At 37.2% G+C, this 23,706-nt stretch overlaps 1 protein-coding gene across 2 annotated transcripts in view; it reads right to left on the reverse strand.

The window, feature by feature from the left end:
* The window catches only part of LOC120527719 (semaphorin-4A-like), a 129,151-nt gene that overhangs the window by 65,034 nt on the left and 40,411 nt on the right, over positions 1-23,706 (reverse strand). For both annotated transcript variants that reach the window (XM_039751477.1, XM_039751470.1), the window contains exon 2: positions 4,143-4,415. In XM_039751477.1, the coding sequence (XP_039607411.1) occupies positions 4,143-4,239 (97 nt within the window). In that variant the 5' untranslated portion in view covers positions 4,240-4,415. The remainder of the gene's footprint in view (positions 1-4,142; positions 4,416-23,706) is intronic.

A 23,706-nucleotide genomic window follows, 5' to 3' on the forward strand; every position in this document is an offset into this window, starting at 1 on the left:
CTTCAGAGGTAAATCTTTCTCAGGCTTCTTTAGTACTTTGTAGGAGCTGTCTTATTTTAGTTCAAACAAACTCAGTAAATTTGAAATATAGAGAGATACTAATGATATGGTGTAGAATGATAAATAACGATAAACTGAAGGAATAACTTTATTTTTCTTCTGTTCTATTTCCTAGAATTGACCTATTTCAAAGGTAGATTTTGTCTTGTTGTTGCATTAAGTTTCTACAACAATGTGGAGCCATTGAGAACATACCCTATGAGATGCAATTGTTTATATTTGCTTACACAGCTTCTAGAATTGCTGTCTTTTTAAATTGCTAACCAAAACTGTAATGTAATATTATTATGCATTAATGATTTTGAGCATAATGTTCCATGGTCTATATTGAAATGCTCTGTGTTCATGCTATTTTATTTGACTTTCAAACTGCTTCAATACATTACCTAGTGAGGTAAGAATGCTCAGTCAATGCAACATTTTTAAAATCTCTTCCAAAGTGCGTTTCATGTATGCCAGCATTACCTTGTAATTATAATTAATGATTAATTTGCATGTAGCACTTTCAACTCATCTTCAATACACAGCATTTTCCAAATAATAGGTCGATGTCTTTTTTAATTGTTTTTGCTGCCTACACATTAAAGACTTTGTTGTCTTTGGTGGGTGTGGCAAAGAGTTCAACACATTATGAATTACAAGGGCAGTAACCCCAAGTCTCTCAGCTCCAATGCCTCTCTGGCTGAGGAAATGAACTATTTCTTTACCAGGTTTGAGGTAAGGAGGACCAGCATGACCACACTGACCACACCAGCCTTCAGGACCCACACTCTCACTCTGCAAGAACAGGAGGTGAGATGTGTGCTCAGAACAGTGAACCCAAGCAACGCCACTGGCACAGATGTAATATTTGGGAAGATGCTCAAAGCATGCTTTGACCAGCTTTAAGGGGTCTTCACAAAGATTTTTAATCTTTCTCTGGCATCAGCCACTATTCCACCATGCCTAAAATCATCAATCATTATTCCTGTCCCTAAAAAAATTGCTACCAAGAGCTTAAAATTTTATAGACCGGTTGCACTCATGCCAGTAGTAATGAAGTGCTTCTTACAGCATATTCAGATCTGCATCCCGTCTACTTTCGACCAGCATCAGTTTGCTTACAGATCAAACAGGTCCACAGAAGATGCCATTGCTACCGCTCTACTTACTGCACAGAGCCATGTAGACCAAAAAGAAAGCTATGTAAGGCTGCTCTTCGTAGACTGCTGTTCAGCATTTAATACAATAATCCCTGACATATTGGAAAAAAAGGTGACAAACTTAGGCCTTTCCTTCTCTACCTGCACCTGGATAAAGGAGTTTCTGAAAAACCACCCACAAAATGTTAAACTCGACCCTCATCTCTCTTCGTCCCTTTTGCTCAGCACAGGATCTCCTGTGGCTGTGTGTTGAGCTCACTACTTTACTCTTTGTACACATATAACTGCACCCCAATCCATCCCACAAATACTACCATTAAATCTGCACATAACACCACTCTAATAGGGCTCATATTAGAAGGCGAGAGACTGACAAAATGTTGTTCAGTGTATAACTTAACACTGAACACCACAAAAACCAAGGAACTTATTCTAGACTTCAGAAAGCATATCACAGAACCAGTTCCTCTTTACATCAATGGAGACCATGTGGAAAGGGTGCAGACATTCAAATTCTTGGAAACCCACATTTTGGAGAACCTTTCCTGGTTGGAGAACACCACAGCAATGGTTAACTGCCCTTTCTGAGAATGCAGAGAAAAAACAACTTGGAGCAAAAAATATTGGTGACTTTTTATTGTTCAACCACAGAGAATATCCTAGCATACTGTATCACAGTATGATACGTCAGATGCACAACATCAGACAAGAAGACCCTCCAGAGAGTCATAAATGCAGCGCAAAAAAATCACACGTTGTTGTCTGCCCTCCCTGGAAAATATTACCTGCTCCCGCTACCAGAGCCACAAACATCACTAAGGATCCTTTAAAACCTGGTCACCACCTTTTCAAACTGTTACTCCCAGTCGGTGTTAAAGATCTTTAAAAGTATAAACTGATAGATTCAGAAACAGTTTCTTTCCAATGGTCATAAATACATTGAACAAAATAAGCAAATTAAGTGTCGCAAAATAGACATATACATACTGCTGCTACTCTCTCGTGCAGCTGCTCCCCAATGGAATGGTAATATTTTACCATATTACTAGGGGGGTTAGGGGCGGCACAGTGGTGCAGTGGGTAGCGCTGCTGCCTCACAGTTACGAGACCTGGGTTCGCTTCCCAGGTCATCCCTGCGTGGAGTTTGCATGTTCTGTGCGTGGGTTTCCTCCCACAGTCCAAAGACATGCAGGTTAGGTGCATCGGCAATTCTAAATTGTGCTTAGTATGTCGGTGTGTGTGCGCGCCCTGCGGTGGACTGGTGCCCTGCCCAGGGTTTGTTTTCTGCCTTGCGCGCTGGGATTGGCTCCGGCAGACCCCAGTGACCCTGAAGTTAGGATATAGTGGGTTGGATAATGGATGGATGGACTACTGGGGTTCCATTGTCCTTTTACCTTATTTTTTTAACTGTATTTTTAGGTTCTTGTAATTTCATTGTAATTATTTTACAATGACAATAAAGGCTTTCGATAAAAATCATTTTCATTTGGATATATTAAATTACATTCCTAGTTCTAAAGCACAATCTGATTATTTAGGTAGTTACCTACCAGGCATGTGATTGGTCGGCCAGTTGGCAAAACATCCACCGTGTTTTTCTCAGTTGCGAGAAGCAGCTGATAGATATGTGATACAGTATCTGCCAAATGATTTAAAGAGTACATGACACATGTTTCGCCCTTATTGGGGCTCCTCAAGTGTACGCACTTTTGTTTCCCCTTATGAGGATTGAACTTTGGACATCAGTACCTGAGGCGAAGCCTCTGACGTTGCGGCATGGTGGCTGGCTCGTTTATTTAACAGGGTGAAGATTGGAGTACAATATTACATTAGATCTGAATCGCCATTTGATTATTTAGGTGGTTACATCTGGTACACACACATATACACTAGGGCCAATTTAGCCATGTCAATTAATGTAACTTGCATGTCTATGGACTGTGAGAGGAAACTGGAGAACCCCAAGAAAACACATACAGACATGGGGAAAATGCAAATGCTCCACACAGAGAATACAGATCTGTACATATTTAATAAAATTCTGCCAACTATTGAATTTTAAAATTAGATTTTTGGACAACTCTCCAGCAAAGAGACATATTTTGATAACTTCATACAATTATTATACCTGCTACAGTTTATATAAAAAAATAACCACTATAACACTAAATTCTATTTTTTTTTGTGCTTTCACCATGTACTAGAAAATATAATTAGGAAAATAAAAAAAAAAAGTTGCAAAAGAAAAATGTACTAAAAGAAGGTAGGCCTTACCTGAGGTTACATAAAAATGAGATCAAATAATGGGTGAACAGAATACAACTGACTCAATCAATATTCTAAACAAACTAAGCTTATGATCTCTCATTTGTGCTATCTATCAACAATGTTGACATCTGACGGCTCAGGTAGCATGGAGGTTGGCCATGTGTCAATCTGACTTGCATTTTCATAATTGGTAACCTACAGTAGCGTTCTGTGTCTCCATTGCATGATTATTATTCCATAACTCTTCATTGCTAAGGTTAAATAAATTCTATGTTGATTTTTGAAAAAGTGCAAATTCAGAGCTGTTGTGAAAGTTAAACAATGCTAGTAAGCAATAAGAATTGCCACACTACTTACTCACATGCCTTGTGGATAAGACACTTAACAGTTCTGTTAGCAAATTCTGACATTTATTAATGCATTATTTAATTCTAACATCTGGAAAAAGCAGAATCAGTAGTAAATTTTTTTGGTTTATCCTGAATTCAGTTATATATTCATGTAATTACTTGTATAATTAATCCTTACGTGAGCATCACATCACTTTCATTGTTTAAAGTTTTTTTTCTTTCTAATTTCACACACTTTCATAAACCCCAGCCAGCATTAAATGCTACAGAACATGTTTTAACACTTTACAAACTTCTCCCAAACACATTAAAATGTACTTACGAATGGAGAAAGTCAGTCGAGGAGTAAGGTCAGACACAAGGCCTCGTAAAAGTGCCAGCTGAAGGCAGATACACCAGTTGGCAGTCCTAAGAATCATTTTTTGATAGTAGTTGTTCACACGGCAAAGCCTTGTGGTCAGAGCTGTGCTTCAAAGCAATTGACAGATTGCTGTCTGAGCATGTGAATCTCAAGCAGTAAAAGGCAGGCAGTTCCACTATCACAGTGAGCGTTGCAACTTCCTTTGGTTTATACAGCCAGTCATATCTGAGGCACCTGGAAATGGGGGATGGGGAGGGGTATGGTAGGAAAAAGAAGTATTTTAAATTAATTTCTCCATAGTATTAACCACTTTCTAAAACATACAACAATGCTATCTCTATCTCTCTCTCTCTTCAAAAAAATGAATGTTAGAGACATTTTTGAATTTTTGGTAAAGAAAATAACAAATAACAGACCAAAACACAAAACAGGATTACATTGTGGTCATATATAATGCTGAAGAGAATTTTTTTAAAGTTTACATTGATTAAACAAAGATAAGAAATAAGTGCTAATGATCAATGGCATATCATCTGATCACGCCACACTTCATACTGAAGCAGGATAAGGAAGGAAAATGAAACACAGCCAAGGTCAAAAAGAATAATCTTCAGCAAAAAAGACAATAAGGAGGTCTGCAAGTATGGCCTCAATGAAACCCTTATCTCAGTATCATCAAGGCTGTCTGGGATTACCAGAGGGACTAAAGTAACCAAGACAGCTAAAGTCAACAGCAAAACCTGTGGCAAGTTCTTCAAGATGCACTGAACAAATAATAATCCAATTTTCTTATAAAAGCTGCACGATAGTGTAACTAAAGCCAATCTCACTTTACATTACTACTTACATCAGACATGCAGTATTTTATATGTCAGACTGCAGTTGGATCTCGTCACTTGACCATATTAATTTACACAATTGAAAATTGGTGTACATGTCAAATTTAGCTATTGCATGCCATCCATCCAACACAGTCTTTAGAATCCCTTTTTCAGATAGCCAATATTATGCTGCCTGATGAAGACTTTGCTGTACCAAGCATTAATAGGTATGACATGTTAAGCCGATTGCCTCCGATTTGCTAAAATTATGTTAATGAAGGCGATTTTGCTGCAAAAGTTGTCTAATGTGACATGACCTTAAGAGAACTGATGTAATTTTGAATACAAAGAGTGGTCATATCAAATATTGATTCGCCTTGGTGTTTTTTACTGCTTATTTTAGTTTATATTATGTTTGTAAGCATCTTCACTCTATAGATTTTTTACATGTGCCCAAGAGCTTGCACAGTACAATATTTTAATAAACTGGTTAGATTTAAACTGTATTGTTATAACAAGTACCTGATGACCTGCTACAGAATGGGATGCAAAACATTTGATTGATTTTTATTTTCATAAGAGAAATTCTAAATATGGGACGGCATGGTGGCGCAGTGGTAGCACTGCTGCTTCACAGTAAGGAGACCTGGATTTGCTTTCCGGGTCCTCCCTGTGTGGAGTTTGCATCTTCTCCCTTTGTCTGCGTGGGTTTCCTCCAAGTGCTCCGGTTTCCTCCCATAGTCCAAAGGCATGCAGGTTAGGTGCATTGGTGATCCTAAATTGTCCCGTGGGTGGGTGTATGTGCGTGTGCCCTAAAGTGGTCTGGTGCCCTGCCTGGGGTTTGTTCCTGCCTTGCTGGCTGGGATTGGCTCCAGCAGACCCCCATGACCCTGTGTTAGGATATAGCGGGTTGGATGATGACTGACTGACTGAATTCTAAATATTAACATAAAGGTTGATAGGGTTAGACAGAAAATATCTAAAGGAAAGAGGCGGCGAAATCATCTACAGGATTTAAAGCCATAATAACTAGGCAGCAAAAAGGTCTTAGATGGAGAAATTATTGGCGATCTGGTTTGACAACCAGATGCAAAATAATATGCCGATAAGCCTTTTAATAATTCAAGCTAAGGCACGCAGTATCTTTGAGACTTTGAAGGCACGTGAAGGCGAAAAATCGACAGAATCATTTACAGCAAGCCATGGATGGTTTCAACGGTTTAGGCAGAGATTCAACCTGCATAATTGGAGAATCAGCGGTGAGGTGGCAAGCGCGGATGTAGAAGCAGAAGAAAAATTTGTTGACGAATTGGATGGAATAGTTAAAAAAGGCAGCTACTGCCCAGAACAGATATTTAATGTAGATAAAACCGGGCTTTGGTGGAAAAAAATGCCTGAAAGGTCCTATATGCACAAAGAAGCTAAGGCAATGCCCAGTTTCAAGGCTTTTAAAGACAGGATCACGTTGTTGTTGGGAGGGAATGCCGCTGGGTTCAAGTTAAAGCTTCTCCTGGTCTATTGCTCCGAAAGCCCACGTGCATTAAAGAACATTAGTAAAAACAGTCTGCCCGTTTACTATGATGCAAATAAAAAGGCATGGATGACGCAACCTTTATTTGAAGATTGGTTTTTGAACTGCTTCATACCCTCAGTCCAGCATTATTGTTTGGAAATGGGAGTTCCTTTTAAAATTATTCTCCTGCTTGATAATGCTCCAGGCCACCCCCAGCATCTTGATGATCTACACCCAGGTGTAAAGGTAGTGTATCTTCCTAAAAACACAACTGCTGTCCTGCAGCCAATGGATCAGGGCGCTATAGCTGCATTCAAAGTGTTTTATTTGCGCACAACTTTTTCCCAAGCTGTAGCAGTTACAGAAAATGATGTAGTAACCCTTCTTGTTTTTGGAAATCGTACAGTATTTTAGATTGCATTAAAAACATTAAATCAGTTTGGGATGAAGTGACAGATAAGTGTATGCAAGGCATATGGAAAAAATGCATTAAAAGTTTTGCAAACAATATCGAATCAAATCTTGAACAAACTGATGCAATTCAAGCAATTGCAGGCCTTGCCAATGCGCTTAATTTAGATGTTGAAGTGGAAGACATTGCTGAATTAGTGGATTATGCCGATAGAGAGCTAACAAATGAGGATTTAATAAAGTTAGAAGCGATGCAGCATTTGGAAGAGGAAGAAGAGGAAAGAACTGAAGAAGTGAAAAAGAAATTCACGGTACATGGATTAGCTGGTGTGTTCTCCAAAATTAATGCGGCTATGTTGGAACTTGAGGCTATGGATCCAAATACTGAACATTTTAATAAAGTTGAACGTGGGATGAGTGAACTTTTAAAGTGCTATAGAGAAATTTATCAAGAAAAAAGAAGATTACAAAGTAAACCACACTTACAAGTTTTTTTTTGACTGTTACATCCAGGACCTCCGCCCTTGAAGGTACAACTTCTGTTTCATTGTCGTCATCTCCCTTACCTGGACCCTCTACAGCTCCAGATAACCAAATAAACAAATGATAATATGTACATATGCGTGCCTTTTTTATGAATAAATTTGAATTTTGTTGCATAATGTTATAATTTTACAACGATCCTATATTCCCGGCGCAAGCTCCTCGCTTATCAACCAATTCGCTTAACGACGTAGTCGTCAGAACAGAACTTGGTCGTAAAGTGAGGAGTACCTGTACTGTATACTGTAGTAGTTTCAGTCTAAAAGTTACCTCTGGAACAATTACATCATCATGGAATCAGTTTGAGAAGGGAATTATTACAATATGCACAATCTCAGATATCCCTGGCCATGAATATGCTAGTGAAAATAGGCACACGTTGAGTCCCAAGAACCCATTATTATTCTGGCATTCTTCATCCACCCATCATGGCTCTTATGAACAATCTGACAGTCATAACATATGTGCCTGGGTGTCAGTGGATCCTTGTTGGCCTGGAAAATCTTACTACTTCAGCCCAGATGAAGTTCAACTAAGGAAATCAAGACACTAGGTTGTGAGGAGTGGGAAAGAAACTGATAAGTTCTATTTTCATCTTGATAGCATCTAGATTTCCCCTATCATAGAATGGATGGTGAGGAGTTTGGGCAAGGTCTTTGATTGCTACTTAAAAGATTCTACTACATGACAAGCAACCACCTATAATCTTGAGAGATGGTAGACCAGAGTAGACAAATCTGGGTTGGCAGGCAAATTCAAGACTTGGACATAGAAACATGGAATCAACAACTCTGGCCACTGTTAGTCTATGAGATTCTATTGACTAAACTCAAGGGCCTTGAGAAGAAGATCAGCCCTTTCCTTCACAGGGTGATAGGGCTATTTCAGAGCCTGAGCAGCATTACTGTATATTGGCAGAGAAACAAATTGCAGTTTCCGATCAACAGCCAGACAGAGGAGTTCATTGTGACCAGGGCAATGACACCAATGACAACAAAATCTTGAAGGATGGAATCGCAGTAAGGACTGGGAGATGAACCAAGCTGAAGAACAGTTGTGAAATAGTTTGCTTGTGGAAAGAGTAGCTCTAGGGTGGGAAGGGCTTGGTATCAGACCATGACAACACTATGATAAAGCTCATGGTAAATATTGTCACTACATGGTCAAGGAAAAGTTATGTGCCAGCAGAAATGTAGGGATATGGTAATAGGTCACATGTACTAGATGGGAACCGGTATTGGATTTGAAGATTTCGTGGGCAGACCAGTGGATATCCAAACCCCAGCAAATAAGATTCCTGATCCAGTCGGTACTTGACTCTCTACCCAACCCAACCTATCTCGCCTGCTGAGACATGGCTGAAACATCGTCCTATCCTTTATGCAGGAAAGAGGAAACTCTGGAGCACATCCTAAACAGCTGGAGAAGAGAAGAACTGATGGCACGATGGCAAAGAGCTCATGGCAATTGCACATGTGTTTTGCACTGGAGTTTCCAACAGTAAACTGATCCATCTATAAAAGAAGGTCATCATGTTTGAGAAGAGAAGAGAGAAGCTTCAATTGCAGCAATAAAGCTAAGTGTAATCCTCACCAGAGCTCAAGGATGGTTGGTGCTGGTCAACCCAGAGGAGGCACTTAGGTTACCAGGTGCTATTACAGTAACCATCCTCAGGCCAGACATTGGCATGAGGTCTGGCCTGGTTATGCTGGAACTGACTGCCCCTAATTTGCACCAATTGGAAGAGGCAAACTAAAGGAAGAGGACAAAGTAAAGGATATGATCAATGAATGTAGAAGAAACAGTTTGTGTGCTCATTGTAGGCCAATCAAGGTGAGCAGCATAGACTTTGCCTGTCAGTCCTTATACTGGACCCTCAAGTACCTTGGTATCACAGGCATGCACAAAGAAGAAAGCCTTTAAGTACATCAAGAGAGAGTCTTCAAGAGTATCATGGTGGCTGCAAAAAAGCCTTCCAGATGGTTTTGGATCAGGAGAGGTGATCATTGGCACACAAAGCATTACGGACACAGGCCAGGTATTCATCAGCCTTGATCGGGTCACCTAGATGAGGGTGTATAATGGTTAAAGACCCAAAACACCCAATGACCCTAGGTTCCATCACTAAGGATATGTCCAAGGTGCATCAAGAGATGGCTGTTAGAACAAAATGATATACATAAAAATTAGGCCTGGGAACTTTAACGTGTTAATTTTTGAGAATAATGTAGCCAGTTTAACATGTTAAAAAATACTTTCATATCCAGGGCAGACAATGAGGTGATCGCCTTGTACTGGTGTTCATTTTCTTGATTTATGCATACTGGACATAGATATAAAGGAGTGGGAGAAAAGGCGGGATTGGTTTATAGCAGTCGTGGTGCAATGCTAGAGAAAAGTCGAAGATAAAAATTTGCACTCTTTTTTTTCATTTCAAGTTTCTGTAAGAAGATTGAATCAATGTTATACCATCGAAGTGCAAAGTAAGTTATCTTTGAGTGGCACTAAAACCAAAATATGTCTCTAGTACCTCTGTATTTAATCTGCCAGCCTGCTAGGTAGCTTGCAATGCTGACTGCCCTAATATAATGACAGAATTCTATGAAATAGAAGTGTAATGATTATCCCTACTCAGTATTCAGTATCAGTTTGCAGTATTGTCACTAATTTATGCAAAGAACGCAACATAACCACACAAGGAATGCACAGTGTTAGTTTTTAAGTGAGATGGCAGCAGGTAGAGCAGTGATTTCAAGCTGTTTTTCTGTGGTGGCACACTTTTCGTAACCCAAAAAAATCCCAACACACACCATGATTCTACCAACTACAAAATCATTAATTGTCATACATGGATGCTGGAGATGCCATCAAAAAATCAGTTTGGAGATTAGTGCTCGCAAACACAGTACTTTGTGCACATTTGTATTCCCATTGTCTCTCAGCTCTGCAAGAGTTGCTGGCGCATATGCACTCTGGCAGCTGGACCCCCAACATATCCCATGGCTCTACAGTGCACGCTAAGTGCTGTGTCTGCAAAATATTAATTGCAAAGCTGCTTTTAAGTCAGTTTCTCTAGGTAGACCCATCCTTCTCAGACAGTTCTCGACCACCTGAGGAGCGTGTCCATCTCAGGTCAGGACCCAAGCCCACTACACTGTTATTTCCATAGTACAGCCGTTGAAAAACACTTGTGTTAAGCATAATCAAGTTGTTGAAGATGATAAACAATTGAGGATTTTATTTGTGCAGTTCTAACAAAATTTGAATGCTTGAAAAAATTTAAAAACACCTACTTAGATATTCTTCTTACAGAGCAAAGCTCCTCCATCAGTAATGCAACCAGTAATTTATCAGAATAACAGTATGAGTACAGAATAAGATGCATACGAACATGGTCACTCTCACTTTATTTCATGCCTCACCCCCATCATTTATTGATCTGTTTTCTAAATCTTCGTATTTAATAGAGAAAAGAAATAAATTCTGGCAGGAACTAGGCTTAACTGGAATGCAAATATATTAAACTTGTTTTGAAGAGGTAGAGCTTAACTAAAAAGAATTGGTTGCAAGGCAGTAGCCAACTTTTGCAAGGCCCATTCCTGTGCACATCAACACAGGAGCCAGCTGAAGTTTTCTATTAACCTCACCCAAATGTCACAGGGACAGGGAAGGAAAACTAATGCAGACATAATATAACATAACATAACATATACTTTGAATTAAATCAGTCTTTAGCAGTGCACTCACAATCTACAGTCATTTCAACCATTTAGTTTTACTTTGACACGTCTGTGTTTAACATATTATGCCAAATTCAGAATTAACACAAACTTTTATTTTGTTGTTATTTTTGTAGGTGCATATAATTCAGTTTGTACTTGCTTAAGTAATATTTTGTTAAAAGTTCAGGTTTAAGGTCATTGTTTAAGTTTAAGCTATGCCATCATTTTTTTGAAATTCCTTTGTGTTGATTCTACCTTGTATTTGTAATTCAGTGTGTATTTGCTTCACAATTTAAGTACTTATTTTATGATGTAATGATTTAATGTTAGATGCGATTAATGGCATTTGATTACTTACAATGATGCCATTAATTAGTACATTTTTTTTAATCGATTCCCAGCGCTAAAAAAAAATACATATTAAATTTTATCTCCAGAGTACCTGCTCTGGCCAGGCAACATCAGCAAGGAATGTGTAGGCAAATTAATTTCCAGTGGAGTTATGTTATTCACTTAATGTTTAGAACACGACCTTGTAATCGCAAATACCATACACAACCTGAAGTACTGTGAAAAACATCCTGGCAGCTACCTAGGTCGCAACACTGGCACCTAATCTACTATATCATCTTCTGGATGTGTGTGATATGATGAGTACTGATGAATGCTAGACGGATCATTGCCTCATAAGATTGACAATTGTCTTTAAATTCAAATCAATTCAATTAATTTAGTTTATTTCTGGCAAGCTCAGTGTGTTGTGACAAGCCCTCAAGGAAAATGTGAATACAGTTACATAATAAGTACACATACAGATACAGATTTGTTTAAATAGATAGGAAAACAAAGTAATTTGAAATTTAATAACATAAATTAAGCCCAGCAATATGTGTCCATTAATTAATTTGCTGAACTATGGGCAGTTGACAGTGGAGCATAGAAAAACAAAATATCCAGCTGGCAGCATCCTTAGAGTAAATAAATCCTAGTTATACCCAAGAGAAGACTACAAGCATTAATTTGTAGAACTAACTTCAATATGGAGGGACGTGAGGTGATGAAACCTTAAACACCCGTTTACTGTAAACTTTCTGGACAATAACCCAAAATATATAGTATAGCAATGGGAGAAGCTGAAGTTATCTATACAAATATCATGTTAATAATTGTTGATTTTAAATGTTAGGAAGCACCAAGATTAGCTCAACCAGAATGAAGAAGGAATTCACCCTGTCATAATGACATCAATTCTTTGCCAAAGAAAAAGGCATTTCAAAATGCCAAAACCTGAGGTCTAGCATAAGGCACCAATACTTTAAAACAAATAGCTAACATCTGTCTTAGTAGAGATATAGGTGTTTGGATTCTTAAAAGCTGCCAATGAAAGATACAGGACCAGTAAAAATTAATCTCTTTAAACAGCACCCGCCACCTATGTTCAAAATTAACTACAGAATGAATAGCAGATTCTTCAGTCTACAGCACACTAAAGCAAGAGCATAACTATCTGTTGTGAAACCGCAGCTTCCTAATGACAGCGTTTATGTAGCTCATTCCAAACAGGAGCTACAGTAGATTTTTAATGTATTTGTTGCTGTTTTGTGAAATGCTTATGTTAAAATCAACATCTGAAAAACAGTGGGCTTTGATCAACCACTTCTTGGCATGAATTACAGAGATATTACTATATTAACAAATGAAGTGCCACTGCAGATGTTAATAGCTTTTGTTAACTCAGCAGACATCTTTCTTCACAGGTAGATAATGACATAAAAATACAACATCCTTTGTATACTCAAGAGTCTTCAAAAATTGTGACATATGCTGTGCCTTCAAGTGTATAAATCTCCACACTCCTATATGGTTTTGAAATGTGGCCCAAATACAGTCAACACATTAAGGTGATGGTAGAAAACTACCATCAGAGACATTTAAGAAGAATAAAAGAGCAAGACAAATGCACCAACAATAGGTATCAGACCAAGAATAGAAACAATTAAAATTAAACATTAGCTAAGATGGCTGGGTCACATAGTCCACATGCCTGAATATTAGCTACCCAAATAGATGCTTTATTCAGAACTGGCTGAAGCCTTTTGTAGCAAAGGTGGCTAGAGAAAGTGTGACAAAGATGTCCTAAAGACTAATATGAAGTATTATGGCACTAACGTCAACAACTGGGAGGACTGTGCTCTTAGCATTGTTTCAAAAACGACTGACATTGAATGGAGGATGAAGGAATGTCACAAAGAAAGGGGAGAGAAACACAACATTAAAAAGACATATATATACTTGAGTAAATTGCTGCAAGTTCTTAACATTACATCTGTGCAATGAATACTCAGGTAGATCAGTGTTTTTTTGGAACTTTTCATATTCGTGGTTTTCATCAGTAAACATCATCTTCCTGGGAATTCATGAGGATAGTGATCTTATGAGTATTTACTAGAGAATTTACAATATAACGCATTCCTATATTAGACTTGTCACAATGATTGGGATAAGACTTTATTATGCAATGATTTCACAATGTTCTAGGCAACTTATAATCCAAGTGATATGCAATGAGTATGACTAATCAAGTATTCTAAAAAAAGTATTTATTTAAATGGGATAAACTTTAATGTCAGTGGGTGTGCAGTACAAAGGTTAGGTTTAGCAAAGACAAACTGTCAAAAAGATAACATGGTCACAGTGACAAGAAATGATAGATAGATAGATAGATAGATCTTTATTAGTGCACAGGGGGAAATTTGACTTTTACAAATGATCAATAAATAAATAAATAATAGTATATTATGAGAAGCAAGAAACCCCTTCTCAACAATATACACCAGAATGACTAAAAAGAAAAACAAAACATCTGCTATGGCTAATGATAAAAACAGCAGTTTACAGTGACGCATTATGTTGGCATATTACCATTGCTATAAAGCAGTCCCAGTAACATTTCTTTACATACTTCTGCGTTAATTTACTGGCTGAAAGTGTTCTGTGTTAGTGTTTCAGAGAGAGGATTTTCAGCATTGTACATGCCACTCAGCTTTGCCTCCAAAGGTCTTCTATTCATCTCCAGGGGGTCAAGAGTGAGTCTCATAACTGAGCCTGCCTATTTAATCAGCTTGTTGATTCGGTAGCTCTCTCTTGTAGTGATTTTATAGGCCCAGCACACCACAGCATAGAAAATCACACTGGCCTTTACAGAGTTACAGAACATGAAAAGGTTGTCACTATCCACATTAACCTCCTTAGGGTTATGTCTACCCATAGGAAAACAGTCCAAAAGCATGTAATATTTTTAACAACAAAAATGTTATCACCAACATTTGAAAACATTTACTTTAGTAGAGGTATTTCTAGTGTTCTCTTCTGTACTGATGCAGATTTAGTATACATGCCTCATAAATGGTTTGAAACAGCCACCAATGTATATAAACACTGTTCAAGCAGGTTACAAAATAATTTTTTGTAATATTCTAGTTCGCTACACACAGTACTGAAGAACTTGATATAAAATTGTACCTGTTTGAATGTGATGTAGTGTATCCATGACAGCCTTCTCTTGTAACCGACGAGGTTTTCTACAATGCTTACGTCATGATCAGGATTATACACCTTCTGCATATTTTTGATGACCGATTAATACTCATACCACTGTTTGTACATATTCTTTGCTTGGTAATTGGTTTCATGATAGTCACTGTTATTACTGAAATGTTGGTTTTGCATAATGAGTTAAAAATAACACTCACTCATAACTTCATTGAAAATGGGTGACTGCAACAATTGGTTTGTGGACCAGTACCATCTCTGGACTGGTTTACACACTGCAACAAGCAAGTGGTTTATTGTGACTTTTCTGAAAATGGTCAGTCAATGTCTAACAACCAATTCATGTCGTGTACTCTATCGCTTGTTTCTAGCAATGGTTCATCTTCAGTTTTTTATAAAACTGGTTTTACAGCTTTTCCAAACTCATGAATATTAATAAGTTACCAGAGATACCATAAAGTCACAGAACACATAGAAATATTCATGATTTTCTGCAGTATGCTGTTATTTAATCCACTAGATGGAAGCAGAATACTGATCTGAGAGTTATTATTTGGGCTTAACACTGTAACATGGATCATTACACATCATCCCCAATCTGACTCAGGGTTAGCCATATTTATGTGGCATTCTGAGCACAAGTCGCACTTGGGGCTAATGACAAGGAGGTTAAAACAGCACAGATTTCTAAGAAAAAGAGTCTGCTCTACAGTTTCTTACATAGTTCCTATGGATTATGAGGCCAGTCCAGCCTGGCATTGATGTGATAAAGTCAAAAAGTGAGTGAGCCACCAAACCAGACTGAAAGATTTTGGAATAGCAGTGTATAGTAGTCATGTCACTTTGAGCTACATTTTTTTGTATGAAAATGTGCTATATAAATAAAAATAAATGTCAACAGAGACAACAAAATGACATGACTCTTGTCTTTACAAATGACATTACAGTAACTCTTTCAGGACTGATGTCGACTTTTGTCAAAAAGAAGAATGGTAATCAACTGTAAACTGTGACAAAACCAACTGTTATGTTTTAGTTGGACTCTCGTTGTCTGAAGAAACGTTAGATTCGTTGGTCTGACAAGAGGTCCTGTGCTTTTGTGAGTAGCAAGGCGCAAACAACGGCAAAAATGGTACTGAGATCTGGCCAGAGATCAAAGCGAATGCGTAAAGCGAAATGCTCCGCAGACGACATTTTGCCTATTATATCTGAACTGGACTATGACTTGTCGGGCTCTGATTTTGATACAAGTGATCGAAAACAAATGTGAGGTTCCAGCTTCAGCTGATTGGTCCTCGGCTAATCATGGCATTGACCATGTTCACCAGGTAGAACTGCCACTTAACAATGATACGAGTTAGAAACCACATTGCAATGCACTGCCACCGTGACCACTGCTGCCCCAGCCACGTAAAGACAGCCTGGCAGCAAACGTGCTGCACATTCTTTGCAAACTGGCAGCCACAGCACGCAGCAACAGACGTCTTATCTCTATTTCTGTGAGAAACCGTTGATTTTTTGGAAACTGATTTTTGGCAAAAATATTCAATAAAGAGTTAATTTCTAATATCAAGTATGACATAACCAATCATAATTCCAATTCAGTTTACATAAGAAAGTATGAAATTTGACAAACGAGAGAGACCATTCGTTCCACCAGGCTTGTTTGATCAGCTAATAACTAAAGCTGTCCCAATATCTCATCCAGACACTTCTTAATGGTTTTCAAGGTTTCTGCTTCAACTAAATATCTTGATAGTTTGTTTTTTTTCAGATTCCCACAACTCTTGGTGTAGAGAAGTGCTTCCTGGCTTCAATCTTAAATGCACTTTCCCATTATTTCCATTGGTTTCCTCAAGAATGTTGTTACCCTTGATAGAATTCTGCTAGATCTGTGTTACCCAATCAGAATTTTTCGGAATTTTCAAAACCAAGATTAAGTCCCCATGCAGTTTTCTCTGCTCAGGACTAAACAGGTTTAATTCTGAGAGAGTCTGTCATAATAGGGCATGTCCTTAAAACCTGGAATGCTCTTGGTTGCTATCTTCTGCACAGCTTCAAGTTCTATTATGTCTTTTTTGTAGTGCGATGACTACAACTACACACAATACTCTAGAAGCGGTTTCACTAGTACACTGTATTATATAGTCAGAGCTCAATTTTCCCTTGGTTTAAATTTTACACTTCTTACAAAATAACCATTTTATTTGCCTTTTTAATTGCTTCTGCACATTGTTTAGGGGATGAAAATGTTGTGTAAACATAAACCACTAAATCCTTTTTAGAGGTTGCCTCCTGTAGGACAGGGTCTCCCATTTTGTATTTATTATTGACATTTGTTTTGCTCATGTGTAGCAATTAGAAGTTCTAATAAGAAATTATAAACACTTAAAAACAAATTACATTACTTAAACATACTGAAGTTTATTCTTGATTCATCAGAAATTTCAAGGGATAAACTAAATGTCACTGTTTTTATTTTACACATCTTTCACTTCCTCATATATGATACTTATTATTCCCATGACTTTAAAATTTCAGATTTCTGGCACTTAAAGTAATGTTTTTGAAACATGATATTATTGATTATTGCAGAGAATGCAAACTGTTGTTTTAAGCTCAAATTTTAACTATTTCTGCTATGCCTGTTTCAGACTTCCATGTTATATGTTTGCATGTTGTCCTTTTTGGAAAGGGGAGATAAATAATATCATTTCTCCTTCAAGATTCTGTGTTCCCACATTTACTACCAAATATTATCATCACACATTAATAAAGATAGCACAGTCCAGTTTGTCTCTCTCACCTAAAACAAAAATAAAAAACAAGCCTGGGGTGCTAGTATCATTTAGCTTAAACTCTTAATTTATAGGTTTAACTGTCATTGAATTGACATCTTTCTAAACTAATTAGTAATTAATAAATACAATGTCACATTCTAAACTATACCACAACATACTATCATACAATATCTGCATATATTCTACTTAAAATAGTAGTATGTGAACGAATAACATTTATATGTTCATCCTTTTTACTTTAAGTGCATAATTTCACCTTAAGAACTTTAAGTCACTTGTCATAAATTTTTACCACAAGTGAACAAACTGTAAAACCAACAGCTTCTTAAAGTCATCAATGTTGTTATGCGCGTCAAATGTTTCTATTCATAGATCCAGAGCTGTCTACACAGTGGAGTCTGCTGATGACATTCTGTGGTATTTCCTATAATATAGGTTTCTACTACCTCTGTCTTTAATCTTCTTAAAACGTGAAGGTAATTTTTTCATTTCAATGTATTTGACCCTTTTCTTCAAGTATTTTAGAGATTTGTAAGAGCAGATGGAAACATTCATACACTTGACAAGGCTTTCCCATTTTGCTTTTCCTTAGACAATCACAAAAACACAATTTTTTAGATTAGTGAAGCTAAAATAACTTACTTAGAAAAGAAAACCCATTTGTCTTTCTTCATTCCAATCATGAAAGTATTTATAGAAAAGTGTTTAAATGAAGACATTAATACACATTAATAAATGCAATGAGGATGACAAAAAACAAAGTTCATGTGGCAGCTTGTAATACTAACTTTACATAATATGTCAACTTTTTATAGTGGTATAGTTTAAAAGTGAATAAGATCTATAGGTGTATTACATTTATGTACTGAATGAACCATTTATCCAAATCAAGACTGAGTCGGGATTACACTGGCAACTTTGTACTTAAAGTCTAGTGGCTTAACCATTTTAAGCATACAGTACTTAATATTCTAGTTTTGAAAAAAATATGGAAATTACCAACATGTATCCTAAAGATTAATTTTAGACATTTAAAACATGAGTAAAGAAAATATATTAGAAATTACTTTTAAGATATTTTCTTTACACATTGATGTATCTCGAAAGAACAAGAAGGCCATTTTGAGAAATCTCAAATGCATCTCCAGTAATTATGAAATACATTGTGAGATATCTTAAAATAAAACTTTCTATGCATTCCAAAATATCTGAAATGCCTTAAGATATCTTAAAATTATGGGAGGTAATTCTGAGATCGCTTATCTCCTTATACATTTACATGTCTCAAGTACCTCAAAGTGACCAGGGTATCATTTTTAAGATATCCTGAAGAGATTCTGATATATTGCAGTGGCAGTGTTGTGCAAAAGGTGGTGGATTAGTGAGCAAGAGAGAGCAATCCCTGGGCTCACAAGCATGGGAGTTCTCCTATTACTCACAGCATAAAGGGAACTATTTCTGAGGGTCTTGTTAATCCAGACATCATGGTTACAGCTAGTTAGTGATAGTTACCACAGTGCAAATGATCAGACTGAGATAGGTCTTGATGCTTGGTGGAGTTGGCAGAATTTACATTGTTTAAACATGAAATATAGTGCTGGTGCTGCACAAAAGATGGGGGCTGAGAGAATGCTGAGCTGATGTCACGCTCTGCTTGCAGTGCTTACTGGCAGCCTCTGTGCACACAAGCGTATGATGTTTTCTGTTGCTCACAGCATAAAAAAAACTGCTTCTGAGAGCCTTTGAAATGCAGACATCATAGGTTCACAACTGATTACTGCTAGTTACCACACTGCAAAGGTCCTGTCTGGGACAGATCGTGGTTTGATTCCACAACAAAACAGATAGTCTGAAAAAGATGTTCAACAGACATCTACAATTAATTTTTGTTTATCTTCCCAAACTCTTGCAGAAAGCCTTCCCTGAAGAGCAGAGGTTGTTATAGCCATAACTGGAAAGGCAACTCCATATTAATGCCCATTTTTTTGGAATGGGAAGTCAAAGAACTCATATAGATGTGATGGTCAGGTGTTCACAAACATTTGGCTATATAAAGTATAAGTGAGGATACAGTTAACAGGAATCATGAGTACATATTTTGAGATAAGGATTATACATTAAATACATTGACTTTTGTGATTATATTAGGCTAGCCTAAACAGTACTTGTATAAAGTGACACTTAAAGGTAACATATCTTTTTTTTACAGAAATGTGAAACACAAAAAAATGAAAGCCTGCCAATGCAGCCCAATTACTGTGTGTTTTAAGCAATGTCATGCCTTGAACATATAGCTTTTCAAGAGAGTCTTGCAAACAGATTCAGCAGTAATTATTTTATTCAAAATATCAAGCACTTGAAACCATGAGTTAACCAATTCACATACATTCTACACTATAAAAAATTTGAAGTCCGCTTATAGCTGGTTTTCATGTTTGTTTATTAGGTGACATCTGTCTGATGGATTAATTTTTATTAACTTTGCAGATTCAGGATAGATGTCAGTACACAGTCACATTGAATATTAATCACTTGCAAAATGACATTGAACAGTTAAACGAACATCAAATATGAGCCAAAAAATGAAACAGACTTTTAACAGCCATCTGTAGCAACATATAGACTCAAATGCAGCCAATACTCATGTTTGCCATTGTGACTTTTCTCTAGCTTTCCCGCAATAAAGAGCACCTACAGTGATACATATAAAACATGAAAATGGCTGCTAATACTAGGTAGTGACACATGGCCCCATAATGTGCTTATGCCATTTTGATTCTTAGATGCCCATAGTGTGAAACAGTGTATCCGAGGTGTTGTAAACTGTGAAACTTTTAAAATAAAAACAGTTCTCTTAATTTTTAAAGGTAGTATATAAATATGGTACTCGGTATACATATAATTCTGATCATATTACTTTGTTCCTGACCCAGCATACAAGCCCATCATTGCCAGCACAAATCCATTATGTAAACTCTCAGGGCCTAGACAGAGGACGCCAAGAATAAACTATAGAACTACAATACACTAGCCCTTCACTCCGCACTGGTACATTTACCGAGACGCTGTTCATTAATTATTGGTCTGCATTTAATACCACCACCCCAATAAGCTGGACATTAAATTAAGCAATTCTGGTCATAATACACAAAGTAAGCACTCTTCATCCACTAAAACACTGAACAAACGAGCACCACAGGGCTGTGTGCTGAGTCCCCTCCTATACCCCGTCTTCACATATGGCTGCAAACCCATCAAAGATTCCAACATCATAATTAAGTGTGCGGACCACCTTGATAGGCTTGATTTCTGATAACAAGGAGTCACCATAATGGTTGAGAATCTGATGAACTGGAGGTGAGACAATAACCTTTTTCTCAACCTAAAGCAAACAAAAGAACTGATTTTGGACTACAGGATACTGAAGCACAATGGTCACCATCCCATCAGCATTAATAGTAAAAAGGTGGTGGCAGTTTTATATTCCTAAGAGTCCATATTAGTCAAGATCTTTCATAGTCTATTAACATAACAGGCATGGCCGAAAAAGGTCTTCAGAGGCTTCACTTCCTCAGGATTCTGAAGAAGTCACAACTATCACAAAAGCTGCTTGTCAACTTCTATATATGCACCACAGAATCCATTATCACATACTGCATTACAGCCTGTTACTCTGGCTGTACCTCTAAGAACAGGAACGCTCTCCAGCACATTATCAAAACAGTTCATCACTGGAAGAAATCTACAGAACTCGGTACTGCCGCAAAACCATGAACATCTGCAGAAACCCACCCCATCCCAGCCACAGCATCTTCAATCCTCTGCTTTCTTGCAAGTGCTATTGAGCCCTGTATGCCTGCACAACTAGGATGAAGGAACACCCTATACACCAAAGCAGTGACATTTTTTAGTACACAGCACTCACCCCATTAATAGAACCACTAATGTTCTACTGGAGCTCAGTTACACCACACATATTCAAACACGTATACATACTGAACTGTGTGCAATCCATTTATAATGGCACCTTAAGTGCATTTTAACCACTGTGACTGCTCCTTTATTATCAACCCCCCACTCCTCCAGTGCAACAATTTATTCATTCAATGCCTGATGACCCTGCTCTGGGCGTTCTGATCCTGTGTCTTACTTATATTTCCAAATAGATGAGCAGCATTTTTCTCTAATCAAATGAGAAAACAGAAAGCTTAGTGATTGACAGAAATGGATACAGTGAGGGTATTAGAATTAAACTTGATGCCTTACGTTTAAAAGTCAAGTCAGAGGTAAAGAATTTAGGGGTAACTATTGACTCTGACATAAATTTTAAATAACATATTAATCAGATTACTAGGACTGCATTTTTTCACTTAAGGAATATAGCTAGAGTTACACCTCTTATAACTTTACCAGATGCTGAAAAATTAGTTCATACTTTGTTTCCAGTCGACTAGATTACTGTAATGCACTTCTTACAGGACTACCTAAGAAAGACATCAATTGATTACAGTTAGTGCAGGCTGCAGCAGCCAGAATCTTAACTAGAAAAATAAAATCTAAGCATATATTATTTCAGCAGTCTTAGTGTCATTACATTGGTTACCCACTTAGAATTTACTTTAATATACTACTAATGGTTTACAAAGCCTTAAATAATCTCACTCCATCCTATATTTTGGAATGTTTGTCCCCTTACACTCCAACCTCAGATCTTCATATGAAAGTCTGCTTATAGTTCCAAGAGCCAGCCTGAAAAGAAGTGGTGAGGCGGCTTTTTGCAGTTATGCACTTACAATTTGGAATATCAACAGAAATTCGTCAGGCTAATATTGTAGAAATGTTTAAAAAAATTGCGAAAAAAAAACATTATTTTAAAATGTCTTTTTCGTACCTACAGTATATTTTAATTGTATTCCCGTTAGTCTATATGTTCATGAAATTATAATTTTCCTCTGAGTTCTGCAATTCCTTACTAATCTGTACTATTCTCTGCTGTCTTTTCCACTTCTTCTGTAGTGGCGATCTGTACCACCACTATCTAGTGAAGATACCACACTGCCCCCTGTGTTTATGGACTAAATGATAGGTGTCCCAGATGTCCACAAGACAACCATCACCTTTCAATTTCTTTTGTGTGAAGCCTGAAAACCATAACGACTGATTTAGAACATCTGTGTTAGGCAGAATGCTCAGTCGGGGCCTGGCAGTCTTTTGGCCATGGAACCCCTGTAGATTTTATTTTTTTTTTTTAAACCAGCCTAACTGGAGGTTTTTTTTTTTGTTTATTTCTTTTATCCTCCTGGCCTTTTGATCTTACGTTTTTCTTTGTTACATACAGTAGTGTATAACATTATTGCCTAATCTTGTTTATATTTTATATTAACTTTCTTTTATTTCATTTTTTTAAACAGTTGGTCACTAGCCAATTTGGGGATAATGCCCTTGGAAAATGTGCATGTCTCACCTTATGTTTTACCATGATCATGATCTGTCTGTACCACTCTGGTCTGGAGTCTCTTCTCAGACCACTTTGGGGATGTAAACTATATCCTTAAAGGACAACTGAGCAAGATCTACAATTTTAGCAAATTTGGGCACAAACCTTTGGAATGACAGACATCTCCTACAGAAATAGTCCTCTTGGAAGAAGTCCTAATTAAGGCAAGACTCAGAAAATTCCAACATTATACAGAAATGTACAGCATTGTAACTAACTTATTGTTATAATTTGTTTGGTGGCTGTTAATGTTTTTCAAAAATATAAACTTTAATATACATTAGGTTCAAAGGCACTTTGAAGCTGTTAAATAGCTACTAGACTTCCTAAAGCAGCTGTATTTATTATTAAAATTATACTTTACCACAACTTCTTTGGACTGCTACTCATGCCCTTGAAGCTGCCTGACCTTTTCCTTACCTTTGTCTATTTTTCTAGGTGGCTATCTTTTTGCTTCTTTTCTTTCTTTCTAGTCCAATGCAACTACTTCTAAAATAACTGTTTAAATGCACCACCAAGTGCTCTTAACCCTTGTTTTCTTCTAGTGCATTCGCTCATCATCTTTTGCAGAATAGGTTTGCCGTAACTACTAATTTTCTTCCTTATTGAGAAACGTGCTTACTTAATTACAAATAGTGGATATTAATTACTGTATGACTGCTTCT

Source organism: Polypterus senegalus, chromosome 1 (assembly GCF_016835505.1).
Source record: "Polypterus senegalus isolate Bchr_013 chromosome 1, ASM1683550v1, whole genome shotgun sequence".
Classification (NCBI taxonomy): Eukaryota; Metazoa; Chordata; class Cladistia; order Polypteriformes; family Polypteridae; genus Polypterus; species Polypterus senegalus.